This window comes from Python bivittatus, unplaced genomic scaffold (assembly GCF_059951505.1).
Source record: "Python bivittatus isolate LINGU-HERP-01145 unplaced genomic scaffold, Pbiv_v1 ctg000220_np1212, whole genome shotgun sequence".
In the NCBI taxonomy this organism is placed as follows: Eukaryota; Metazoa; Chordata; class Lepidosauria; order Squamata; family Pythonidae; genus Python; species Python bivittatus.
In genome coordinates, this window is record NW_028277048.1 from 32,734,732 (window position 1) to 32,756,815 (window position 22,084).

The window sequence follows — 22,084 nt, forward strand, 5'->3', positions numbered from 1 at the left end:
ATAAATCCCAAGGTTAAATCCTGGGTCTCTTTCTCCTATTTTTTTAAGCCAAACAACTTTGGCTCTTCTTGGAGTTCTCTGACACCTATTCCTTGATTACCAAATTTCTATCTCTGGCATGAAAACCAGTGTTCCTTATTTTACCAGCTTCAACTCTGACAATTTTATGGAAATAAAGAGAAGGGGTAACAAACTTCAATGGCATCAAATGGAAAAGGGCAATAGTCCCATTCATAAATTGCTCTAAATTATTTCCCAACCTTCAAGAATGGATTTTTATGGCTTACAGAAGATATAAGGGTCATGTATAGTGAAAGTTGTTGCTGTGCTTATGATACCAAATTACTGGTTGTTCTGAAAATGTTCTGAAACAGCTGCTTATCAAGATCAAGGAACATAGTCTCAAAATGGGCCTGCACCTTAATGAAAGAGGAGAAAGATTCTAACAACTGGTAATATCAATAATTTTGCCCTTGACAGAGAGGAAATAGATATAGCTGACAACTTCAACAGGCTTGGATTAGTAATGAAACTACAAGCAGCCAAATGATGAATTGCCCTTGGAAAAATGGCTGTGAAAGACCTAAACAAGATCTTTAAGGACAGAGATATTTCTTTGTGTACAAAGGTCTTACTTGTTCAGACCATGGTATTTTCAATAACATCATATGAATGTGCAAGCTGGTCAGTGAAGGCACAAGACAGGAAAAAAACAGATGCTTTCGAATGACAGACCTGACAAAGGATACTACTGATACTATGATTGCCTGATGAACAAATTAATCAATATTGGAGGAATCAAACCTAAACTTTCCATAAACGCTCAAATGATAAGACTATTCTTCATGCTATGGACACATCATGCAAAGAGAAAAATAATTAGAGAAAGATCTCATGCTTAGCAGGGTTGAAGGAAAATGCAAAAGAGGAAGATTGGCAGTATGAAGGATTGATACAATAACAGTAGCCCCTGATGCCATCCTAGCAGGGATCAGTCATCTAAGACTGAATACAGTTCAGGACAACTATCCACAGGGTCACCATGAGTTGACATTGACTTGACAGCAACTAACGACATAAGGGTCATGAGAGAGAGAAAAGGTCCCAGTGAAAGAGCAGTCCTGTATCCAAGTAAAACTGCTGTAATCCCAGTGAGATACTTAACATAGTTTAATCCAGCTGCAAGGAACAATTTTTCAGAGACTACAAAATGGTAAACAATTATTTTTCCACAGTAAGGTGGAGATTTCTTATATGCAAGAGGCTTCTGTCTACTTCGTTTCTGTGATCAAACTATATGAAGTTTGTGAGTTCAAATATAGATTAATACTGTCCATTAATGTACCTATCAGTAACTAGAACTACAAATTTTTGACTTCAATATTCTTCTGGGCCACTTCAAAAAAATCCTTACTGCTGCAAATGTTAGCAAGCTCTGAAGGTGCATATAATACAAACAATATATAAATACCCAAACTGATATTATTGAAAATAACTGTTAGCCCTTACCACAGCATCAAACTTAAGCTTTTAAAATGTTATATACACACTATTTCTGTACACTGCCTCAAAGCAGCAGACTTTAAATTTTTAAAAAATGTGGTTATTGATTACATTTATACACATTCCCTTCAATGTGCTTATTTTGAATACAGTAAATTTAAAATATTCAACATGCAAGAAAAAGCATCCAGCATAACCTGTAAGAATCACAGATGCTCCCTTTTAGTCCAATAACAAAATATCTGATAAATACTATTGATACTGTTTTGTAATTGCTAGCGTCTTCAATAAATTGTTGCAATTAAATATCTCCTGAAGTTTGCCTTATCTCTAATTCAGTGAACAGTTATTTTTTTCCTATAAACAACAAGCCTTCAAGAAAGAAAATATAAGTGACTCCTTGACTCACTAACACCAGAATACAAATAAAAACATGAGGTAAATGGGGACCTGAACAACCTGCTTCATATTCCGGCTCAACCATGAAACTGACTTTGAGCCCAGAATACTCTCTCTTGGTTTCTCTCTCTCTCTCTCTCTCTCTCTCTCTCTGTCTCCCCATCACAGGTTTGCTATAAGAAGAAGGGCAGAACTAATATATGTACTACTTTGAACTTGTGAAGAAAAGATGGAGTACAAATTTAGCAATATATAAATCAGATATTTCTTTAGAGTATAACATCAAAATACTGTAGTTTTTAAAATGCATTAATTATCCCTCTGTACTTGGTGATATAGCCCCTGTATAATTTTACTTCTGCAAAACCCTAGGCTTTCTTTTCTGTTCCCAGTTCTCAAATTACTGGTCATTTTCTTCTTTATGACATTTTTTTAAAAAATCCATGTTTACTAAATATGACACTTGGTCATTTCCCCCATCTTCTGATCTATCTTCAGTTTCCCACTGCCCATACAGGGTATTTTCAACAAATACACAGAGGAGAAAATATACATGGCAAACTAACAGAGCATTTGAAGTCTGTTGTAGTCAGTGGTGTTATTCCCAGTGAGACTTGGAGGCTTTCCCACAAGGATCAGATTATACCTTCATACAGGATATAATAGGATGTTCAGACACTCTGCACAGGATATTTTGTATTCTGATTCTACCGGACAACATACTTACAAACCCAGAAATTCTCTAGGATACGAAGTCGCGCATATGTATAATGTACTAGTTTTCCTTGAACGTACATATGAGAAAACTCAATCTACTCCTGTTTTTATCATTTTTTAAAAGAATATATTCCAGTTTAAAGACATTCCTCCAACTGTCTTTGGAAGGAACAATAAACTAGGCCATCATATTTTAGCTTAATGTCTTAGCAAACCCTGCCTACATGGTTAGTTTACTATTCAGCATGTTATGTGAAGTCAGAAAATTAGGATAATTCCACAAACCATGGTTAAAACATGAGTAAACATGCAAACACACGTTATTTATTTATTTAGATGCTCACTCACAGTGGAACAAACACCACTATGTTCTCTACTACTGTTTCCTAAATTCAAAATGTCCTCAAAGAAGCCGTTCAGAGAGTACCGCTTTCTTCAGTACAAGGTGCCGTAAGTTAGTTTAAATAGGACCACATCCTGGAAACTCTACCTTTCAATCATCATGCAATGATTGCATACTCTTGGGTAAACAAATTACCACATGCAAACAAAAGCAAGGTGATTTGAATATAAACAGTTCCCAGTTAGTCACATGTGAATACCCAGTCATGTTTTGCTAATAAGATGAACATACAGAGGAAGCATGCTGCGCCACTTACATGACTGAATCTGGATTCAATTTCACACCCTGTGAAACCATTGGAATTACCATACAGCACAAGACGCATCACTGATTTCGGTGGCTCTTAGTTAAACTATGCAATCCGTAGTTCACCAACTAAAATACAACACACACGCGCGCACACACACACAAATATACACACATATCTATATCTGTATCTGTATCTATAAACACGTTTAACCACATAGCTTTATCCAGTTTGCATGATAAAAGCTCAGGATTTAACCAAGAAAGAACACTGTTTTCTGACTTCCCAGTGAAACCTATTACTTTGTTTCAGGTTTGCTATATGGAAAATTTCCTCCCAGTCCTATTCTATGACCATAATAAACTTCAAGAATTCCTGCCCCTCCCACAAATACATATGTCCAAACATGTCACTGATGAAAGTATTTTAAGTCCTCTTCCCCTCAAAAGGGAACACAGTAACAGAAACCCAGTATAGTTCTTCACTGACTTCACTAATAAAGACCAGAACAGCAACCACCATCACCACCACCCCACAGCTTGTTTGGAAATTGCCAAATCATTTGACTTGTAAAAGGCCCAGTTACATATACCTTACAATGAACTTGATGAAGATCCTAAATATATATCTCACACATTTTTGTTTCCCCATAGTAAGTAGTGTGTACGCGTACATAAGCACACAATCCTCAGAGAATTCCAGGGGTGAAAAGGCACCCTGTATGAAGGCCATGGCAAATTACAGTATTCTGAACTGTTGCCAAAAAAAAAGCCCCTACATGCATTCTTGTAGCCACCAGGAGTTGAGCTCAACTCACGGGAGAAAGAGAGATAAAACAACTAGACAGAGAGAAAGTGCAGCATACGCATATATATGTGTGTGTGTGTGTGTGTATGTATGTGTGTGTGTATGTATATATACACACACACACACACACACAAACATATATGAGAACCATCACCATGGAGGTTTGCCGTATAAGGCATCAAAGGAAGAGCATGTGGGGTCCCGACATCTACATCAACAGCACCATCATAGGCCCCCAACACGTACATGCACTTTCTTCACATGCTCTTCTTCTAATGTGAAATATGCTATCATCTTCCAGCAATGCCCCTCTGGATTCTATGTAGGTCAAATGGAAAAAACTTTGTAGAAAAAAATTAATGGGCACAACTTTGACATCAGGACTCAAAACAAGAACAACGTAATATCAGATCATTTGGTTTGGCCAGCTGGGTACAAGTGACTTATTGTGGGGGAGAGATGTTAACTTCCCCCAACATATTTACTGTTCTGGTCCAATTCACAATTCACTACAGCTATATTTAAGTAAAAATCCTAATGATTATAGGTCTTGTGTTTAGGCTGAGCCTTATTAGAACAAGAAATTGAGACAGCAGGTCATGACACATGCCCTTTAAATTCAGTAAAATGATTATATACTGTGACTTTTCAACACTTAGGATAAGATGTGAACCCATCAAGAAACATGCATAATTTTTAACAAGAAGCTACGGTTTGAAACTATGGAGGCTACTGGTTACAAGCTCTCATTTATTATAAATCTGAGATGCCATTATGTCATGAATTCCAAATCATGACTTATTCCTGACTTTTTAATAAAACCAATTCTGGGTTCCAGCAAAAGTCACGGAGGAAAAGTAAACCAAAAACTAGCTCAATGAGCTATGATCATTTTCCTCATCTCTAGGACCCAGTGACTTGAACAGACTATGGTTAAAAACTCAGGCTTAGTGGAATTACAACCTATGAGTCCCAAACATACCTAGGTGTAACAAGTAAATGCATAAAATGAGACATAATGGGTAGGATCACACATTGTGTTTAGTTTGTGGCTCAGTATGTTTTTATGATTTATTTATATCCCATTTTTTTTTCTCACGGGTTCAAGGCAACATATGTGTGGATCTCCCCTGATTTTATTGCTATAACAACTATCCTATGGTTGGAGTGACAGAGACTGGTTGTCCCAGCATTACCTTGTAAGTTCCATGACAAAGGCTTGAGCCTGCACTATAGGTTAGTATGCTATGTCAATACTATAGCTAGTGAGCACTGAAAGCTTTTCAGTAAAGGAAAGGAGCAAGATGGATTAGAAAGAGGGAGAGGAAAGAAAGTCTCTAAAGGACAATGATAAAGCAGATAAATGGGCTAGACAATCAGTACAGAATTCAAGTAGAGCATGAAAGAGTTCTAGAATTTGAAAAAAAAAAAACCTCTTTAATAAAATACAGCTGGAATTCTCACTAGCCAGTACATAGTAGTTGTGTAAGATTTGTGTAAAGAAGTTCTCCTTTACATAAACTAACCAATGATTAACCAATTGGTTAGCTCGTGGTTCAGTGTTCTGCCCATCAAACTCTGCAAAGTAAACTGTGATTAATCAATAGGAAGTCATGTGAATATAGCCATGAAGACTATGTCATGCAAAGAAAGTTTGGATCTAAGGAAGAAATTCCCAGGAAGAAAGGAAAAATACTTAACGAGAACATTTTACAAGGTGAAATTGATGTCAGTGGTTCTTATTTACATGCTCACATTGGGCTATGGAGGGTCAAGATGCCTTGAATTTAAATCTCTGCCATTGTTTATAGAAGTCATATATAGTGATATTACTACCTCTATCTTTTTGCAGCCTAGATTAAGCTTTTTGGCATATTAATATAATTCCTATGTTGGAACAACAAATTGTTTTGTTGCTGTTTCTGTTCTGGTGTCAGGGAAGCAATACAGTTTTTTTCTTAATTTCAGTAGCTGCACAGCAGTTGTTACCAATCAGCTTTCCATGCCAGGAAGTGAAGGGGCAGAGAAAGAGAACAATGCTTATTAATCCCTTATTAAATGAGCTCAGTTCAATGGATGAACAAGATAATCATGTGCAATGGAGGGCAAGGTTCCTGTACCTTTAATAGCAAAGGGCAGATGTAGGTATGTTCACCTTAGTACGACAAGCTGTACCTTCTAAACAGCTAGTACATGAATAGAGCAAGGATGAGGAACCTACAAATTTCCAGATGTAGAGAAGCTGCACTTCCCAGCAGTTCTAGCCATGATACAGTGATGAGGGATGCTGCAGCAGCATATGGAGGTCCCCAGGTCCCCACTTCTTCTGAGGAAAGGGGATGCTGCATGGAAGGAAGGGGGTTGTCAGAAATCAAATCAGTTTAAGGGCTAATAGGTTGGCAGAGCATATACATGCCTCCTTTGGAAGGCACATACTAGGTCATGCATGTAATCAGGCCAGCAAAGCAGCAATTGGAATGATATACACAAGAGTTTCCTCCCTGGGATATAGCTGGCACCTCTTCTATCACTGTAAGGGGACAGCCCAACCAGACTGGCAACAAATGTTTAAAAAGGTGCCCTCTTTCAAGTGTTATCATACAAAGATTCCTTTTTCAGAGTGTAACCCATTCAGAGGGGAGAAGGGGAGAGAGAAAAGTCTTTTACAGAAAAAAGTCAAATGATGCTGATAAAGGTTATGCAGAGGATCAACATGAATTTGTGTGTATCTCTAGTGCAAAAGTGGTACATAAAGAGCTTCATTTTCTGATGTGGACAGTGGGAGTGGCGGAGTTGTCACAGAGGGAGGGCTACAATTCAGGAAGTGTCTTTGAAAAAGGTGTAGTACTGTTTAACTATCTCTCCAGAGTGACCTGGCAACAAGGATCCTTTCTGGGAAGTTGAAGGAGTGTCCAAAAGCTTTCTCAGTGGAGTACCGATAAATATCCATCACCACAGGTATGCAAGTAATGGTATGCTGGGAGATTCCCTCACATTCAGAAACACACAGGTACTCCAAAAGTGCTTTCCCCAACCTGTTGTCCTCCAGATGTGTGGAACATCACCTCCCATCATTTCCAGAAGAGGATGTGAATTAACATCCAATACATCTGGAAGACACCAGATTGGGGAAAGCTGCCAAAGTTGCGAGAGTGGAAGAGCAGTCGTTGTCACTGGGACAGCCCACATGGTCTCCTCCTTTCAATAAGATGACTTAAGTCCCAAGGGAAATCTGTTACTCCCACTTGAAACAGTGGACTCTCTCTTCCCGCACCAAGACAGTCAGTGAACCCACCTGGGAAATCTATGGAGGAGCTAAAAGGAGAACGACGGGGGCAGAGGGAGCTCTGGAGAGGCGGCGCGAAGAGTCAGTCTGCCTTTCGGGGAATGCAAGCGGGGCTCCTTCGCGAAGCCAGGATTAGGAGGGAGGGAGGAAGGAAGGAGAGACGGAGGGAGGTGTCGGCTGAGGACGCGCCGGCACTGCGGAGCTTGGTTTGGGGAGGGGGCTTGCACCGGGGAGGAGAGGGGGTGGAGGCAGTCGGAGGAGGTGGGGTCGGCGGCTCTCCTTACCAGATGAAGTCGGTGCAGTGGCTGCAGAAGGTGGGCTGCTTGAAGAACCGCGCGATGAATTTATGGTCCCGCACTTCGTGCACGTTTTTCTGCCGAAGGGCCCCTTTCCGGGCGAATCGCCGAGCCGCGTCGGGACCCGAGCCGGGCTCGGGGGCTGTGAAGACGTCGGCCATGGCGCGCGCGCCTGAGCGAGCCCCCTTTCCCCGCCTCTCACTCCTTCCTGCTTTCCTTCGACTTCGCCTAGCCCAGGAAGCTGCTTCCCCCGACTCTGCCCCGTCCGGCAGCCGCCGACACTCTGGCAGCTGTGTGGATGGGCGCTGCCTCCTGCCCGCTTGGGCTCCTCCTGACGTCTGAGCCACGCGCAGGAGGGAGGCGGGAGGAGGATCCCATCCCCGGGCCAGACCCGACGGCTCCGCCTGCCGGCGCGCTCCTGGGCCCCCTGCCGCGGGAAGGAGGAAGAGCGCGAGCCGGGGAAGCCCGTCTCTAGGGCAACAGGCAGGCAGGCAGGCGTACGCCCCCAGCGGGAGGGGTGCGCCGAGAATGGGCCTGCGGTGCTCTCCGCTCCTCCCCGCGCGCAAGGCGCTATGGAAGGGAGGGGTTGATCACCTGTGGCATTCGATGCGCGCGGAGACACACCCCGCTGCCGTCAATCAAAGCCTGGATTCGCTCGAGTTTTGGGAATTGGCAAGAGAAGACGGCGGCTGATACACGCAACAGATACTTTTGCCACATGCGCACAAATGCACCCCCGAGGCCTTGAACACTCAGATGCGTACACTGAGAAGTTACCCGCGAAAACTCGAGGAACCTCAGCCCCAGTATTAAACCCCCCTTCAGGGGAGGAAGAGCGGAATCATCATCATAATGGCTGGGTGGTTAGAAGCGCCCAGGTTCTAGGGGATGGGGGAGTTTTTATCTCTAAATAGAGAACTGTGCTTAATATTGTCTGAAAGTAAATTTGGCTCCTGAAATCCATGCCAGTTTCCAGCAGATGGAGTTTGCTTCGTTCTTCCAACCCTTGTGCCACTTGGGGTTCAGAATTTTGCCAGCTGTTTCCAGGGCACCCCAGCTGCAGAAGACCAGTCACCATTCTGAGTGCCTGAGAAGCGTTGCTTTCCAGAAAGCCACATGTACGCAGACCACAAGTAGAAGCATGCAGACGGTCCTCCTTACTCATGCAGTCAGAATGCAGTAAACCCACTTGTGCCACATGATACCAAATGCATTCCCTCATATACCCAAAAGTATGAAAGCTTTTTCCCACGCCCACAGCAAACAGGTTGCCTAATGCAACCTCTCCAGGATTTAAGCTGGGGCACATGAACCTGTTGCCTCACTCTATGGTTCCTTCCCTTCTATTCCCCCACAGCAATAGTGTATGTGGGGCCAATGTGTTATGCAGCCCTTGACTGCCAACTGGGAGGGGAGGACAAACTTGAGAATTCCCTTTCAAAGGCCAAGGTGGAGGGAAAGGACAGGATCCGACCACTAATAGCAACAACAGAGTGCATTCTGAGGAATGGACAAATTGCAGTGGACCACTCTCCTTCCAAGTCTGAACCTCAAAATGAAACAAAACAGCCATGTGCCTCCCTCTTCCTCTTGACACAGCATCTGGGTAGGGAGGAACTGCAGCAGATATGACTCCTCAGTGGTGCTTAAAGGTGCGTTATTGAGTCTTTTGATGATCACAATCAGTAAAGGCCACAGGCTGTGCTGGACTGAGTCTACCATGTTGTTTCACTTGCAAAGCTAAAGCCTCTGGTCTAACATGCAACTACACTTAATGATAAACAACATTTCTTTCCAAAGGCAGGTGAGCCCAACCTGCCTGCAGTTCTAATATCAGCCTTCTTTACCAAACTGTGTCTGTTCATGCAACAGGCTCATCCAAGGTTAGCATGACTCAACCATAAACCAACCACAGAAGCTGGCCTCACACAATAGGTCCTCAGTGCACTCTGTTAGGCTAAACTGTAGTTCACTAGTTTGTGGTTCATGTGTCTTGCAAACCCAGAGAACTTCATTAATTTAGCTAACCATGATTAAGTAATCATGGACATTTGTGTTATGTTGTGATATGCTGCCTTTGCATATCATCCAAACCTGAATCTTGAATCAAAAGTTGGAGTGCCTTAACATTTTTATATCCCACGTTAGTCATGAAGTAACTTGTTTCCCTTCTTCATCCAGACTCACAAAAGAGTAACTTTGAAGTTAAATATTTCTTGGCAGTTGAGACAAAAATAGGGGCTAGAGCATCCAAAAGTGGGGTTGAGCCAATATAACAGTATTGCTGTTCTTTCCAGGAGAGTGAGGAAAGAGAAAGGAAAGCTCTCTGGCTATATTAACCATGGGTAAGTATATCATGCAAATACAACTGTAAACTAGATTGCTCCCTTAGCAAGTAAAAAGACTGTGTTTGCGTGATAGTAAGAAAAAAAAATCAGTACCACTAATTTATTTCCCTTGTCACATGCTGCATTTTAATGTAGCTTTACAGCTGTGTTCAAACTCAAAATAGATATTGGGGGGGGGAGGTTGAAAATGAGAACTTATAACAAAGAATTGTTGCACACTTCAAGTTCCAGTTTCCAAAAACCTAGGATGGAAACTATACTTGGTTCAAATGACATGGTAAGCTACAAAACTTGATTATCTTGTTTGAGGTACAGCTCCTGATAGAAGATGAGGAGAGACTTAAGAACCTGTGAAGGGAACAAGAAATGAAAGCCTTCTACTAGTGATGCCTTAAGAAAGAAAAGTAGAAATGAACAGATAGGAGCCACCAGTCATGACTAGCAATGTTTGTTGCATTTTTGTATTTCTATCTAAACAGCCTGGTGTGTATTTGCTGTAAATACAAGCTTTTAGAGATGCTTGAAGAAAAAGCTAAAGGACTGGAGTAGGGCTTGGCTCATAGTAGAGCATTGTGATTTAGCAAATCAAACACTGTAAGAGCTGACATAAGAAGCAACTCTCCACAAAGAAGAGAAATAAAAGTCTAAGTCCAGTGGACAAGAATGACAACTAGTACTAAAAACAAAACCATGGAAAATTACATCACTGGACCTTAAAAACAGCTTTGAGACCCCCATGGAAGAAACAATCTCTGAGTATAATGAAGGTCTAATAACAAAAATGACACTTAGGAGGTGGAAAGAACAGGTTGTAAAGGAAAAGTACATAAGGTTGTACAGAACAATAGAAAGGGTACCAGGAAAAATGAATGTGAAAATGAGCTGAGGTTAGATAAGAACAATAAAAAGATTTTTCAGATGTGTTCAAAATAAAAGCAAAAGAAAATAATGAGTATACCAGTTAATTAATGAAGATGGCAAAATTCTGATACATAGTAAATGAAAAGCAGAGTTACTCAATTTCTATTTTGGTTGGGTATTCTCTAACAACAAAGTAACAGAACTAATCTCCAGGGCTAAATGAATTGTATCCTAGAGTACTGAAGTAGCTTGCTGATGGTGTGTCCAAACAAGATCACATGCAAATAATTCTGAAGGACAGAAGAAATAGCAGACTGGAGAGGAGCAGATGTTTTCCTTATCTTCAGAAAGGAAAAGGAGGATACAGCAAACTACATCAATACAAACAGATTCTATAGCACATCATAAGAGATCAATCAGTAAGTATCTTGAGAACAACTCCTGCCAGACCAACTGCATCCAACTTTTTGATTAGCTAGCCAACTTAAAAGATAATATAGGTAACATGATATATCTTGACTTCATCAAAGCATGACATTCTAATGAGCAAGATAGTTCCATGAGTGCTGGATGGCTCACAAGATTATACTCAAAGAGTGTTCATCAAAGGTTTCTCATCATACCAAGGGGAGGTATTGAATAGGCTGTCAAAAGATTCAGTTCTGAACCCTATAGTCTTGTATGAAGAAGTGCAGAGAATATTTATGAAAACTGCAGATGACATAAAATTGGGTGGGATATTTAATACCTTTGAAAACAGAAAGAAAATTTGAAATGATCTTAACAAGTTATAAAAATGATCTGAAAGCACAGACCTAATTGAATACATTCAATTGCAAAATTCTTCATTTAGGAAACAGAAATCAAATCCACATATATAAGATGGAACATAGAGGGCTTGGTAACTGTGTTTCTGAAAAATAATTTGAAATAATAATTGATTGTTAACTGAGTATGAGTCAGCAATATGCTGTAGATGCAAAAAGGACAAATGCAATTTTAGATTTCATCAACGGAAGTATGGCTTCCAAATCATGGGAAGTAATCATTTCAATTTATTCTGCATTGGTCAAATCTCACCTTGAGCATCACATCCAATTATGTGCCCTGCAGTTTAAGAATGGTTTAGAAAAGCTGAATCAAAGAAAGACAATGATACTCAGGAATTAAATATTATGTCCTATGAATAGGAGATATTGGGAATATTTAGCTTTAAAAAGAGAAGGTTGAGGGGGGATATAATAGCAATCTTCAGATACCTCAAAGAATGTCAAACAAAGAAAGTAAAGAGCTGTTCACTATCTTTCCAGGATTTGGACCTGGAGGAATGGATTTAAGCTACAGAAAGACTGAGTTCAATTTAATGTTAGAAAGAACTTCCTAAATTATCTAGAAACACAGTGGGCTCCCTTTCCCTGCATATATTCAGACAGGAACTAGACAGCCACCTTCTAGGGATGCTTCAATTAGGATTCCTATCCAGAGCAGGAGGTTCATCTCAATGACCTCAAAGGTAGGGTTGTGTGAAACTTCAAAAATGTGCTTTTCTTACATGCAAACACAGCACTTATTTGAAGCTACCTGATGAGTTAATGTATTGGCTTTGCTCAATTTGCTTCAGAGACCCCCTCATCTTCATGTTGTGAGAGAAGGCTGAAAGGAGCCTTCTCCCTAGCACTGGTCAATTTGGCTCACACTGCACAATTGCAGTTCTGAAGCAACTTTGATGGGTGCCGAAACACTTTCAGGCTCGGTGGCTTTGGTGAACACTGGACAATCCTGCAGCATGTGCTAAAACCATATAACATGGAACCCCCTCAAAATACACTCTATTCCAGGCTGGGCAGCTGTAGGAAATTCCAAAGTCTGTGAATCTGGAAATACTTCAGGCACCATTGGGGGAGAAAGCTGAGTAGTGCCTTCCACTGCAGTATTAGCCTGAAATGATTCTAGACCACTCAAATTATTACATTAAGACAAATTAGGTGGTTTCTTGTTTTGGTAAAGCCAATCTATGTTGCTTTTCACAGGTTTTCTGAATGGCCCATTCCAGCTGAGTGAATCCATGAAAGTGGTAGTCTACACCCAATAACTGGATTTTCAGCATCTCTGTGAACATGGCCATAACCTTGGTTAAGATTATTTATTAAAAATTTCCAATAAACAATGGCAGCTTAAAGGGAAACTGCTTTAAAAAACAATCCTGGTTATCAGTATTTGCTGATAATATATTTCAACGCTTCTTGACTACATTGTTTCAAACTACTTTACTCTGGCAATTTTATATCAGCACAAACAGAATTTTTGGTCTTTCAGAAGACATTTAACATTATTCTTTAGTAAAACTGTGTGCAAGAGATGGTAATTACTGTATATAAATAGTAGTTAAAATGACTACACTCAAAGAGTAAGAGTCCAAAATAATACTGCATTACACAAATGGCATTAATTGTGTCAATTTCTGTCATTTGCACAAATGAGGCAAATCCCTGCTATGACCTGCTGTTTGTTTCAATGGACTTTCCTCAACAACTGACACCCCTTTCCCCCATCGGTCCAGTAAAATGAAGTTTCCTGAATTTCACTTCTGAACGATGGCTATCCTTGCCTTTAAAGCTGATGAAAATCTTCAGGTGAGGAGAAGCAGCCTATGGCCATTTTTAGTCTCCTGTGGGCTTCTTTTTATCTGAGTTTCAGGTTTGGCATGCAAACTCAAAATGGACCCAAAGTCATGTTCACTCAACATACTTAAGCTCAAACTAGTCAACCACATTTTAGCCTGCTGTGTTGTATGAACCAAGCAGATGTAATTCATTAATGGTTCAGTGCAAAAAATTATGTAAATTGAGTCAACCATGTATGTATTTTCTGTATGATGCATTTGGTAACTTAAGCAGCATATTTCTACATTGAGAATAATCATATAATTCACATAGCTCTCGGCTTTCTATGTCCACCCTTTCTTCATCCCATATAATTCAGTTAAGTATGCATATCTATTATGTTGGAGCACATTAACAAAAATATTTGAAATTCATATCAACCCTGTTCCCCCAAATCAGCACTGTACTGAAATGTTAAACGTTCTTGGGTGGCAAGTATAATTTTAGTGTATTCAAGTGACCCAATCAGTGGGCTGTATCACAGTTTGTCCTGTCTATAAAGTGGGTAGATCGTTAACTATTGATAGAATATTCTGTAATATCACAGTAAAGTAGCAAGTTATATGAAACAATTTGATAGAATACTTAATCTTTAATATTTTGTGGAACAATGTTAGTAATCCTCATCAAATCTTTATTACAGTCAAAGACCAACATAAGGAGGATGGGGTACAATCAATTGGAAAGCATAGAAAACACATCAGTGTCTAAAAATGATAATAATAAGAAGCTAAAAGATATAAAACAAAGTATCTAAAATGAATCTAAAAGGAGGGATAGGAACATTAGATGGGTCTAGGGGAACATAAAGGTTAATATGTGGTAGACTACATCAAATTACAGAACACTCTAGTATGGAGAATTAGATACTCATTAAGACTAGTTTATGGCACAGGTCATCATCTGATGAATTTTAATTGCTGCTGCGCAGAACCTGGCAACAAATGTTGTAGCAGGGTTGGTATCTGAAAGCAACAGGGAGGTATAGAATTGTCCTGGGCACCCTGGGTATTTATGCAGTAATGGTGAGATGAGGCTAGTACGAATGTCTCTGTAATACAAGCATTGGAGAAGCACATGCTCTGTTGTTTCTGTGTGTCCAGAGTCACAGGGGCATTATCTCTCTGTGTAAGGAATCTTCCTGTATCAGCCTTCAAGGACAGCTGAGGGGAGGGCATGACATTGTGCCAGAGTAAAGCCCCTCTGGTATTTAGGTACTTCAAGTATAGTTAAGTATGTCATAGGAGAGGCAGAGTACAGTACCTGTTGGATTCACTGGCAATAAAGGTTGAGGACCTGGCTAGATCCAATTGGCACTCTCTGTCTGCTACACGCTGTTTAATGAGTGCTTTGGCCTGATCGTGTCCCATGCTGAGTAGAAGACCTGGAGAGAAGCCCAAGGATGAGATGTTAGTTGCTACTGCCTGTTTTCATATGGACTGAAAATAATCTCTCATAGTTAATGGGGCAAGGCCAGGGGGAAAAAAGGATAGTCTGAGCCAATAGCTGAGTATAGTCACCCATGCTGTAGCCTCCACTTTCATAAGACCTATCTCTAGTTGCAGGATGGCATTAGAGACACATTTTGGGTCTAGAAGGGCCAATCTTAGAAATGTGGATTGTACATGTTATAATGGTGCAAAATTGGAGAAGGGGCCCAGCTGGGCACCATAAAGCTTTGGTATTGGCTTGGCTTCAAATAATTTGAGTGCTGCAGGAATATAGTGGCCACCTCTTGTCTTGAGGAATTTAAGGATGGCAGATAAGCTCCTCTGTACATTTTCAGCAATGTAGTCCTCATGGACTTTCCTACTGCTGGCAGAATGAAGGACAACTCCCACGTATTTGAAACAGGAGACTTGCTCAATCTTACTAATGTTTTCCATAATATTCTGTTACATATGTTAAAGCCTACAGAAAAAGCAATAAATAATTTACTGATTCAATATATTCTGTTAGTCTAATACTTTATCTCAATACCCTATAAGCTTTATACCCATCTGAAAACATCAAAGCATTTTAATTTATCACAGCTTAATACACAATTTATAATGCAATCCTAGTATCGAGATTGTGAAGACATAAATATATGGCACATAAAAATACTAATCCATCAATAAAGCAAACCCATGAATAAAATAATCCCTCCCCAAATCTTTTGTCTTTTTATTTAAAAAAGAGAAGGGGGAAGAGGAGGATGTGTTTCAAATATAAATAAATCTAGCACGCATCTATTCATGGAAAAATATCTGTGACATTATTTTTAATTGTGTGTGTATGTGTATGTAATTATGTGCTATCATGTCAGTGTCAAATCCTAGTGATCACATAGATAGATTTTCTCTATGATGTCCTATTCAACAGTGCACCTATCCCCACTGTAACTGAGTCCATCCATCTGGTTGCTGGTCATCCTCTTCTTCTCTTTCCTTCTACACTTCCCAGTTTTAGAACCTTCTCTAGAGAGCTAGGTCTTCACCTAATGTGTCCAAAGTAAGACAGTTTGAGCCTGATCATTTGTGCCCTGAGTGAGAACTCTGGGTTGATTTGCTGTTTGTTTTCTTGGTAATATATATGCACAATCCTTCTGTCTGACTGAATACAATATGATTACTCTCAGATAAGTGCGTACAACAGTTTTCCCCAAACTGATGACCTTCAGATAGTTTGGGACTATACCTCTTAGGATTCCTAATGGACTGTAGGCTCAGAATTGTGCAACTTGTAGACTCAATATATCTGGACGGTACTAAGCTGAGGAAGGGTTGAGTACCCAACTTAAATGGTATTAAAGTGATATTATTAATAAGTGCTATTATTGCACTAAACCTTGAGCAACAGTTTTAAGCAGCAGGTGGCAGATCATATCAGCCCTGTATGGTAAACCAGACTAAGAAACTAATGCCATATAGGTCTAAAACTACTTTTATTAGAACAGCTGTAGTGACAGAATCTTGCAAGTCTGAATGTGTTTCCCTTCTCCCTTACTTTATCTTCATGTGAATTAGGGAGGGAGCTGTCTGAGAGGTTTTCTCAAATTAGTTTCTTGGAATGGACTCAAGCCACATTTGTCTGATTGTTGCCTTGGGTAGCAGCTCTTCCTCCTATCCTACAAGGCCATTTCAATGCCCTCCACAAATCTTGGCTAATCTCCAGAGTTAAGCAATGAATGAATTTCAGGGCTAGTGAGTAGATTGGGAAGTCAAAAACCATACCCAAAGAAGGTAATATCAATTTGATTCCATATCCCTCTCAAGAAAATTGCAAGGATACAATAGTCAGGAACTGAGTTTGATTTCAGAGCATCTTTACATTTTTAGGGTCTGACGAATTGATTAGATCTACCTTGCATCAATAATATGGATGGAAAACTACTGGAAGGGGTCTTCCCTTTAAATCTCAGTGGCTGAACCTGCATGACATGCTTTTTCATAATAAATTAAACCATGTTTTGTACAACCCATGTCCCTGTGTTCCATTAGCATAATGAACCATAAACTAATCATAAGGGCCAGGCTAAAATATTGTTGGCAACATTGTAGTTTGATATGTTGATCAAACATAGCCACTGATTTCACATTTAAGCCAGTGGGAACTGCAAGTGCTTAACATTCACTTGGCTCACACCATCTTTTTAATCATAGTGTTCCTCACTATCACTGAGTATTAAATTTCAATCTGTGCAAAAGGGCAGCATAAGGGTTTCATGCCATTTACAACCAGTGGATTAACTGAATATGTAGCAGCCATTATTCAAGTTTATGTTTCTTCAGTAAGATCTTCAAGCAATTACCCACAAGAATATGAATATGTTAGCCCAAGCCTATGCCTGTTACTCAGTACAAATCTTGTTGAAAATGTGCATAGGATTAAAACCTATGAGAGAAAATCTTCAAGATCAGGAGAGAAAATGATGCATGTACATAACTGGCATCATGATGCACATGGTGTCATTTTATTTACTAAGATTTATAACCCACCTTTATTTTACAACTCAGTGTGGTGTACATAGTACTCCTTCTTCCTATTTTCCCTACCACAGCAAACCTGTAAGGTGGATTCCATCCCGTGGGCTGAGAGAGTGACCAGCCCAAGGTCACCCAGCCAGCTTCTATGGCTGTGGGAGGGCTAGAACTCATGATCACCCAGTTTCTAGTCCAGCACAACAATGGTGGCTGATGACAACAACAAACGGGCCCTCTTTTGATGTCACTGTGATTTCTATGGAATACCTATAATGCAGAGAGCTGCCATTTCTGGTAGGCCCTTTGATCTTTCTATGGTAGGCTCTATTGATCTTTCTCTGCTCTAGTCTTTCCTACCAGATAATTCTGGAGAGGAAGAAGAAAGTAGCTTGGAAAGAAGACTGCAAGATTAACCTAATCTGAGAAACCATTGGCACTTTCAGATGATACATAAACAACCCGGGGTGATGAATGGAAACAATGCATTGTGATGTTTCCCTCAGTCCCATGGGGCTTATTTTTGACTATTCCAATCCTCCAAAGGCAATATGGTGTTATTTCTGATTAATGCTAGCCTGAATTTAAGACCAAGGACTAATCTGTGTAATTTAGGTCTGGTGCAATCAGTGTACATGCTTTCTAAAAGAAATCTGCCACATTTGATCAATATCTTTGAAAAATTCAAGCAAGCAATCACTGTCAGTTCCAGAACTGATGCTCCAGTATTCACGAAGATTCTCTCCACAGAAGCAAGCTAAGCTGCATTCATACTGCACAAAGAGTCACAAACTAGCCAACTATGATGTATTTGCAAACCCAGCCTATGTGGTTAGTTTATATTTAGGTTCTCATGCAAATATAGGCACTTAAGTTAATTATGTAAATTACTGTATGGTAAACATGGCTAAGTTATGTATGTAAGCATATAGTAATCACTGGGTTACAAACCCAGAAGGACTTTTGCTGCTCTTTGAGGACTTGCATGATCAGTTAAGAGGCTTGGCTAGCATCATGGTGATTAAGTACACAGGATGTTTTAAGTAGTTCTTTGGGGAGGTTACACCAAAAATGGGTTAATTTATGCCAGTGGCATCCATAATAAACCAAACCAATGGCATAGACATGATGTTGTCATCACACAAATGCTGCCATTACATTCATATGTCACAATATCTGATGTGATATCACTACCCACATGTTATATTTCCCCCTTCCCCTTGCAGATGCTCATGACTGATCTAGTGAACAAATCCTCAGAGGTTTAACTTTAACCCAAAGTGGACTGACTCATATACAGAATGAAATTAACTCCACTCGGTCAGTTAATTCAGCTTCAATTGATCATAGCTGTTAGCCAGCAAGCTGGGTGATAAAACTTTGCAGCATTGCCTGTTACATTAAAAACATTGTCTGCAAGACCCTGTCAATCATCTCAGAACCAATGAGTTGGCCAATTTGTATCCCGTGTTCTCTGCAAGGAATGAACAAAACAACTGGAGAGGAAACATAGCTGAAAAAGCCAGCCTCTTGATTACAGACCTCACTGCCACCTTACTAAGAAGGAGGGACATGGAGCGCTTCAGATCCAAAGCTGGTGCTGTGGAGGGGGCATGGCCTGGTATGCCAAACCTGTCAGCACCTCCTTAAAGAAATGGTGGCTTTTCCTGGCTCATACAGTAACTGCGCAATCCAGAAAAATATGTCAACAGAGTGTGACAAGGGGCTTTGAAGCATGCCTGGGTGCATTGTGGACACCACCGTACTTTAAACATGCCTGTTTCTAGCTCCTGAGGCTACTACATGAGCTTAGGAAAAGATGCAGTTCTTTAAGGTGGTGCTGACCCACCCACTCCAAATCATCTTTTCAGCCCTGGATCTGAAACACTGTATACCCTGAGCCTGAATTTTGCTCTCCCTTGGATGAACTTAGAATGGATTCAGTCTAGCCACAGTGTTCTCTGCACGATCCATATTTCTTTGGAGTTTCATGCTCTGTGCAGCAGTGACCGGGCATTGGCTGAACAGTGCAAGGAGAGGTTTAATGGCAACTGGAACTTCATTTATGAACATTCTCTATGCAATCTATCCTTTTATAAAGGAGCTTGCTATACCAGTAATGCTTTTGCAGGAAAAGCAAAGCCTTGCCTGCTTAATGTCATCATGACTTGGAGAACTACAGACAGGAAAAAGTCTATGTGAAAATATTTTCTCTCCCCACCCATTCCCACTCTAACTCCAGAGTGAGCATACTCAGAGGGCCTATCAGTGCTAAGAGGAACTTTCCCTTTCAATCTTATTTTCAATTTTCTGGAGAACAGAAATAAAATAGCCATTAATAATGAACAAACTATGCTACCTGAAGAAATGTTCAGTATTATATGGACAAACAATGGAAACAATGAACAGACTGCTGTATATTGGAACAAAGGACATATGGCTTTTTTGGCCCAATTACCAAATTCCCCCAATGCCATTTAGCTTTAGAATAATAGTTATCTTAATGTGCAGTTGCTACAATTTGCCAGGAAACAGACTGTCCTGTATACCAAACTCTGGAACTATTTTCCACATCAAATATGTTGTAACAACAACTACAACAAAAGAACACGTAATTTTCAGGAGCTTCCCACAGATTGGTACGTTCCAATAAATTGGGGAAGAAGTAGATATTAGGCTGGAGAAGGTTGATCTGAATGCTATATTTTCTTCTACTTCAACAGAGGGGATGGAAGGAAATAAACAATAGATATCTTATGGTCAGCAAAGCAATCATTAAACAAAATAATAACAAAGACCAGTTTCATTAGGATATGAAATTGGAACTGGAATTCATAAGTTCAACAATTGGTGGATTTGTTTATCACACTACATATAATAAACACCAATACAAGAATATCTGTCACTCTTAAGAATTGTTTGATGAATGGGCACTGTCAAGAAGGTTAACTATCATTGTCTCTATTCATTGCGTTCTGGGTCCATTAGACGTCACTCTGTACTAGCCCCTCATCCCATTCAACCATATGTATATGTGTATGTATGTTTTTATTTAAAGATAATATTCTGTGGTTTTGATGATTTGTGGACCACAAAACTTATGTCATGATAAATGTCTTAGATGTTCCATAAGATTTATTGTTCCATTAGATGCCAGTCAGTATTTTTATGAGTACTGCAAAACATTTTACAACATAAGCAGACATTTTGGGGACTGTAATCCACAACCCCAAAGTACATGCAATTTACTGATATCTACTCAGAAGTAAGTACCATGACATTCAGCCAGAATACATGATTTTAATTGGGTAGAATACCAATAGAACTGCATTTATCAACTCAAGTATAAAGTCTTTTATTAGATGTTTCATTGGATCATATCAACAAAGAAAACTTATGTGGCTGGCCATCTTAAGGATAAATCCTGTGTAGCAGACAACAAACCACAAAAAACACATTAAAATAACCCCTCCAAGCATAAGCACACACATAAAAATTAAAGAACAATCATAATACATTAACCAAAACAGAAGAGACTTCCAACAAAATTGCACCTATATTGGGCTCAACAAACCAGTTCTTCACCGCCTTCCTAAAGGCCAAGAGGGTTGGGGCCTTCTTAATTTCAGGGGGAAAGCTGTTCCATAGGGCAGGTACATCTCCTAGGTCACATCACATGTTTGACATGCCCACCCTGTCAGATCTCATGGGCAGGCAGAAATTCTTGGGAAGAGGTGGCCCCACAAGTAACTTGGCCCTGTGCCATTCAGGCCTTTAAAGGTGATAACAGTACCTTGAATTGCACCCAGCAGCATTCTGGGAGCTAATGCAGCTTGCACAGCAACAGCGCATCCCAAGTGAACCTCGGTATGCACAAAAGAGCACACACTGCTGCATTCTGGACTACGTGAAGTCAGAGTGCATTGCAGTATTTCAATCAAGAAGTGACTAAGGCATAAGTCACTGTGAGTGGGGGGTCCTGAACAAAGAATAGGCGGAATTGGTTTTGTGCAAAAGCTCCCCTAGCCATGGCTGCCATCTGTTCTTCAAGCAGGAGCCATGAGTTCAGGAAGATCCCCAAGCTGTGCACCAGCTCTGTCTGGAGGAGTGCTACCCCATTAAGAATGAAGATGAAAAATCTCACAAGATTCATGAGGCCCCAAAACCCAAAGCCATTCTTTCTTGCTAGGGTTGAGTCACAGTCGGCTCTTCCCCATCCAGACCCTTACAGCCTCCAGGCACTGGATGAGCACCTTGACAGCATCACTTGTCCAGCCAAGTGAGATGTACAGCTGCGTATCATCAGCATACTGATGATATTTCACACTGTGGTGATGAATGACCTCCTCCAGTGGTTGATGCCACATTCTAAATCCAGAATGGTACATTTCAGAAAGAGGAACCCCTCTCCTATGCCCCACCATGTTTTGGTAATGCATATGAGACTGGCCGTCTCATCCAAGATTAAATCATGGATGAGGTAACCGTTATTACAGGTCAACCTTGCATTAAGTAGCAATAGCTGAATGTCAGCCTTGCAAGGTAATCTAGACAAGAAGCACACCAAGGACTACCAGTTCTATCTTATAAGG

At 40.3% G+C, this 22,084-nt stretch overlaps 1 protein-coding gene and 1 long non-coding RNA gene across 2 annotated transcripts in view; one reads left to right on the forward strand and one right to left on the reverse strand.

Annotated features, from left to right (window-relative positions):
- Positions 1-8,044, reverse strand: part of PRKCA (protein kinase C alpha) — a 200,461-nt gene extending 192,417 nt beyond the window's left edge. The window contains exon 1 of the mRNA XM_088138294.1: positions 7,647-8,044. Coding sequence (XP_087994420.1) covers positions 7,647-7,819 — 173 coding nt within the window. The 5' untranslated portion in view covers positions 7,820-8,044. The remainder of the gene's footprint in view (positions 1-7,646) is intronic.
- Positions 6,939-14,167, forward strand: LOC112542001 (uncharacterized). The gene is made up of 4 exons (XR_003085911.1): positions 6,939-7,034; positions 9,956-10,003; positions 11,103-11,286; positions 12,898-14,167. It is a non-coding gene; the product is annotated as an uncharacterized LOC112542001 (long non-coding RNA).
- Positions 14,168-22,084: the final 7,917 nt, after the last annotated feature.